A 6,040-nucleotide genomic window follows, 5' to 3' on the forward strand; every position below is an offset into this window, starting at 1 on the left:
TTTTCAGTTGAAGAAACGGGTTTCTCTGTCCGAGTAGAAGAACGGAGAACTTCCAGCTCAGGGGGAAAGATGGCGGAAGCAGATGATGAAGTGGATTCTGAATACAATGGCTGTCAAATCAAGGAGAATTGGAGTATTGTCCAAAATAATGGAAAACGGAGCAAAGTGGTGTACAGTGATGAGAATGACCCTTCATATCTAGTAGGAGTACGGTTTGTTAATGAGGAGCAGCTGAGCAGAGTACCAATCTTTAGAAACCATTTGAGTTCTGAAAACTGGTGGAGGGATTGCTGGGTAAAGGGAAGGCTGTGAGGATCACGAGAAGCGGGCTTGTTTAGATTTTTTGTGCTTATGCGGATCAGAAGGAACATGCGTTGTGTCTTAACCAGTTTGAAGTGTCGTGTATGCCTCTTCGGAACAGGGCACCCCTCAAGGGAGCTATATCAGGCGTCTCGTGGGAAGTTGATTTTGAAGAGATGAAAAATATTCCTGGAGTAGTTGAAGCACGTCGGATGAATTGTGCGGTGAATGCTGAAAAAGTGAAGAGTCTTTCTGTTCTTCTGTTTTTTGATATGGAGTCTCTCCCTACTCAAGTGCAGTTAGGGTATATTAACTACAGAGCATTTACCCCAAGACCAATGCAATGTGATCATTGTAAAGCTTTTCGTCATGTAGCAAGTGTTTGCAAAAGGGAGAATCTGAGATGTCCAAGTTGTGGATGGATCATATTATGTGTTGTAAAAGTGATGAATATGTGACATGTTGCAATTGCGGTGGGAACCATGAAGCCACATCTTCCGAATGCCCCACAGGGGTGAAAGAGAATGAGGTGGCCAAAGTCTGGGTTATAAAGGGCATTTCATATGTAGTAGCTGTGAAAAGGGTTGAGGGTTTGAATGGTGCACCAGAAGAGTCCATGGTAGTGGATAGGCCTACACTGTAGGATGCAGGGGTTGCCTTTCACCAGCAGGATCCTGAAATGTTAAAGGTTAAGAAGGTAGACTTTGTGGCATTTATAGCTATGGTAATTAATGGGACTGCCAAGGTGGAGAGAAGGTCCAGGAAGATAGAAATCATAGTGATTGTGGTGTAGCGGTTCCTGGGGCTGAAAGATTTCACATCAGAGGAGTTATATGTTATATTGGCACAATTCATACCACCCTCTCAGGTCCTAGAGCCTGAGATGGGAGACATGGAGAACGAAAAGAAGGAAGAAGTGGGAGTTGTTTATTTTGGCTATGTACTATTTTTATTAGGATGGATTAAGTTACTATCAGTATTACGTATGGATTTATTTATTTTTTGGTTTCAAACCGTCCAGTTGGTGGCGGCAATACAACGTTTTGAGTGTAGTCCACCATACAACCCACAGAAGAAGAAGCAGAAAACAAGCACTTGTTAAGGTCAGGTGTGGCCAATTATGGGTGCAGCAAACACATCTGAACACACTTAACAAGACAGATCATGTTGATGACGCATAGAACAGAATGGATGTTTTAAATAACATTCTTAGAACGTTCTCTGAACGTTACTAAAGTTTTATTGTGGTCTTTATGGAAAGTTTTCACTTTCTTGGAAAACGATTGGAGAACAAGACTTTAAATAAAACCATGAGGAAACCAAGGGTCCTGGTTGTGGGTTTGGCTGGGGTAGGCCGTCATTGTAAATAATAATTTATTCTTAACTGACTTGCCTAGTTAAATCAAGTTCAAATAAAAAATTGAGCATGACGAAAATAACTGCTCATAAAAGTTATGTCGCGTCTTGAAAAAATGGACTACTGCTCCTTTAAGAAAATATTTTTACGACCGTGTTTTTACGTCATTGCGTACTCTTTTACGGCAACAGTCACTCAAAATGGAGTAACCAGCAAAAACATCAAGCTTGCTTGCTAATTAATTAGGGGCATCATCTTATCTCTTAAGTTAAATTTATCGTATTACTATCTGAGGGAATAATTTTATCAGTATGGCTGATAAGAAGAAACCGGACTCTTTCCATTACTTCATGAGTTACGATGATTTGAGTGACAGTAGCGATAGTAACAGCAGCGATTCTGATGAAGCGGGCCAGAAGAAATCAAGGGGGAAGGGGGGGACCGATGCTACTGGAAGCGGTAGCAAATCCCCCCAACATGGGACCAAGCGGGCTGCCAGTGGAGCTCCTCTACCAAAACCCGACGAGCTCTTCAAATCGGTCTCTAAGCCGTCCTTTCTGTACAACCCGCTGAATAAACAGATCGATTGGGAGAGCCGCGCCGTGAAAGCTCCAGAAGAGGTACTGTGTTTAACCAGCCAGCTAGCGTTCGTCCATTAGCTAGCTGTTGTCGTAACTAGTTGTTGACCAAGCTAACTAACGTTAACTACTTGCTATGTATACTGAACAAAAATATAAACACAACATGTAAAGTGTTGGTCCCATGTTTCATGCGCTGAAATTAAAGATCCCAGAAATTGTCCATAAGCCCCAAAAAATTGCTTTTCTTTCAAATGTTGTGCACATTTGTTTACATCCCTGTTATTGAGCATTTCTCCTTTGCCAAAATAATCCATCCACATGACAATGTGGCATATCAAGAAGATGATTACTCAGGTGCACCTTGTGCTGGGGCCAATAAAAGGCCACTCTAAAATGTGCCGTTTTGTCACACAACACAGCATGTGCAATTTGTATGCTGACTGAATGTCCACCGGAGAATTTAAGTTATCGAATCATCAACACATGATACATCTTCGACTGTTGTAGTGTAACAGTATAACTTTAGACCGTCCCCTCGCCCATACCCGGGCGTGAACCAGGGACCCTCTGCACACATCAACAACAGTCACCCACGAAGCGTCGGTACCCACCGCTCCACAAAAGCCGAGCAAAAGCAGAGCAAGGGGAGCTACTTCAAGGTCTCAGAGCAAGTGACGTCACCGATTGAAACGCTATTTAGTGCGCACCACCGCTAACTAGCTAGCCGTTTCAAATCCATTACAGTAGAAAAGATGCATTGTTAAAACATGTGTAAGCCTAAATTCCATCGCTATCGGGAAACCGGGCCCAGGTTAGGTGTACGTGTATCACCTTTTCAGTTGAAGAAACGGGTTTCTCTGTCCGAGTAGAAGAACGGAGAACTTCCAGCTCAGGGGGAAAGATGGCGGAAGCGGATGATGAAGTGGATTCTGAATACAATGGCTGTCAAATCAAGGAGAATTGGAGTATTGCCCAAAATAATGGAAAACAAGCCGTCATTTTAGAGAATTTGTCAATACGTCCAACCGGCCTCACAACCTCAGACCATGTGTAACCGTGCCAGCCCACCTACACATCCTGCTTCTTCACCTGCAAGATAGTTTGAAACCAGCCACCCGGACAGTTGATGAAACTGTGGGTTTGAAATTTCAGCAGAAATGGTCAGAAACAGTCTCAGGAAGCTCATCTGCGTGCTCGTCGTCCTCACCAGGGTCTTGACCTGACTACAGTTCACATTGGAACTGACTTCAGTGAACAAATGCTCATCTTCGATGGCCACTGGCATGCTGGAGTAGTGTGCTCTTCACGGATGAATCTCGGTTTCAACTAACGGGCAAATGGTGTTCATGAGGGCAAGTGGTTTGCTGATGTCAATGGTGTGAACAGTGCGCACCATGTTGGGGTTATGGGTGAGCCAGAAATCTTGCTTGTTTGTAGGTGACCAAATACTTATTTTCCACCATAATTTGCAAATAAATTCATTAAAAATCCTACATTTTGTCTGTTATAGTTGAAGTGTACCTATGATGAAAATTACAGGCCTCTCATCTTTTTAATTGAGAGAACTTGCACAATTGGTGGCTGACTAAATACTTTTTTGCCCCACTGTAAATAGGGGAAACCTATAATTTTTCAATTGAAAAGATGAGTTAATTATAAGTAACTTTTCCTGCAGCCTGCAAAGGAGTTCAAGGTGTGGAAGACTAACGCGGTGCCCCCTCAGACCTACGCCGCGGAAGCGGAGAAGCCCAAGAAGGGAGCTCCCCCAGGGATGGACATGGCCATAAAGTGGTCCAACATCTATGAAGATAATGGAGAAGACGCTCCGCAGCCTCACACCGGCAATGCTGTCTTCCTGCCCACAGAGGAACAGCCATCAGATTCCGGTAGGGAGAAAAGTGTTACCCGTGTGACTGACCGCATTCTGCCTGCTTAGTATTACATCTTCCTCCCTACAAAGGGTAGTGGTACACTGTCCATACATCTGCTCGAACCAGAGCCCTCTGCCTCGCAAACACACATAACTGCCCGCTTGACGAGGTACTAGCCACTTGCGCCACTGAAAAACTAGCAGCTATGTGCAGACATTTCAAGCTGTTGTGTGGGCTTACGGTACCAGCTTTACCTCCATCTGCTTATGCCTGCACATCTCTCAATTATTTTCAGGAAGAAAATGATTTCTCTCTCCTCTGACCCACAGTAACTTGATATTTACAGCAGGGGGGGGGGGGGGGGGTATCAGTGCTGGTTAGGCAGGATACAGTACGCAGCTGTGCATTCCCAGTTCATTTCTGAATGATTATGACGTGTTGTTTTCTCCCTGGTGTAGACGAGGACGGAGACAAGGCCTCTGCGAAGAAGCGTAGGGTGGAGAGCTTCCAGCAGAAGGAGAAAAGGAAGAGGGATCTGGGCCAGGCCACATCTGACAAGAGTTTCGTAGAGGAAGAGAAGAGGATCCTCAGGCAGAATGCGGATTGAGGCCCAGATCTGGTGTGAAGCTCGGGTCTGGCTGCCCTAAGCCTCTGACTGTCCTGCAGCTTTACCCCAGACACCCAACACTTTCCCTTCTTCTCCTCTGTGTCCAGCCCCTGGTTATGTGAATGGTCCAGTACTCGTCTACCTAGGACACATGATATAGATGTTATTGTTCTGAAAACATTTGGACTGTTATTTTTAATCCCTTGTTATATCTTTGAGCATATTATCCAAACACTAGTGGAAAACGCACGTATTACTGAGTGTGTCTAGGTATTGATCAATGTTTCGTTGTAAATACACGACCACCTGATCTACATAATATAGTCTGGATTTGGATGAATGCCTCTGGACTGCGTTGGGCAAATCAATGTGTTCATCTGTTTGGATCATGAGCAGATGTATTTTTTTATATGGCAACTTATTTTTGAAAAGCAAGAAATGTATGGTAAATACATTTAGATTATTACTGTCTCTACATGTCTCTGTTGGTGAGACATTAGGTCATTTACTGCATTTACTAGAGTAATAAACTGTTCCTCAACATGTAATATTCGCTAGATGGCAGCCTTGGGCCACATTTGGTACACAACCTTTTCACTGGTGGGGAGTAGTATCTTAAATGTTGCCATGTCTTTTAATGCGTCTATACAATATGTATACAGTTAACCACACACTGACAGTTTTGTCTTTTGTAGTAAATTCCGTTGTCTTACACAACTGATGCAATAAATGGAATGTGAATATAAGGCTTGCTGATTGGCTCTGTCTTATCTTGAACTTAGAAATCAGCATTGATGTGAGAGTACTAGTAACACAAGCATAACTCTACTGAACAAAACAAATGGTGTGTTTTGGATCTTAATGCTCAAAGTGCTATATTTAAGCCATAAGGCACGTGGGGGTGTGGCATATGGCCTATATACCACGGCTAAGGGCTGTTCCACTATAAACTGGTTACCAGCGTAATTCGAGCAGTTAAAATGTTGTCATACCCATGGTATATGGGCTGATATAGCATGGCTGTCAGCCAATCACCATTCAGGGCTGAAACCACCCAGTTTATAATGTGAAAAGTGTGTGGCTTTTGTTGTCGAGAGTAACTTAAAACTACTTTTGATCATTCTGTACAGGCAGTGTACTTCAGATAAGTCAAGGATGTTTCTCATTACATGGAAACACCTGGGAAGTTATTCTGTCAAACATTAACCCATGTTCTGGACTAAAAGTCCTTATATAGCTACTCATTTAAAATGAAACTACACCTTGGTGATATGGGCATACTGCACTGTTAATGAATACAGTGTTCCTTTGGTCTTACATTGAC

At 43.3% G+C, this 6,040-nt stretch overlaps 1 protein-coding gene across 1 annotated transcript; it reads left to right on the top strand.

Moving 5' to 3' along the window:
* Positions 1 to 1,823: 1,823 nt before the first annotated feature.
* On the top strand, positions 1,824 to 5,462 carry lg13h1orf52 (linkage group 13 C1orf52 homolog). Its single transcript, XM_020499501.2, has 3 exons — positions 1,824 to 2,277; positions 3,914 to 4,124; positions 4,568 to 5,462. Exons 1-3 carry the CDS (start codon positions 1,969 to 1,971, stop codon positions 4,714 to 4,716), a joined length of 669 nt encoding a protein of 222 aa, XP_020355090.1. The 5' UTR covers positions 1,824 to 1,968; the 3' UTR covers positions 4,717 to 5,462.
* Positions 5,463 to 6,040: the final 578 nt, after the last annotated feature.

This window comes from Oncorhynchus kisutch, linkage group LG13, assembly GCF_002021735.2.
Source record: "Oncorhynchus kisutch isolate 150728-3 linkage group LG13, Okis_V2, whole genome shotgun sequence".
NCBI classification, from domain to species: domain Eukaryota; kingdom Metazoa; phylum Chordata; class Actinopteri; order Salmoniformes; family Salmonidae; genus Oncorhynchus; species Oncorhynchus kisutch.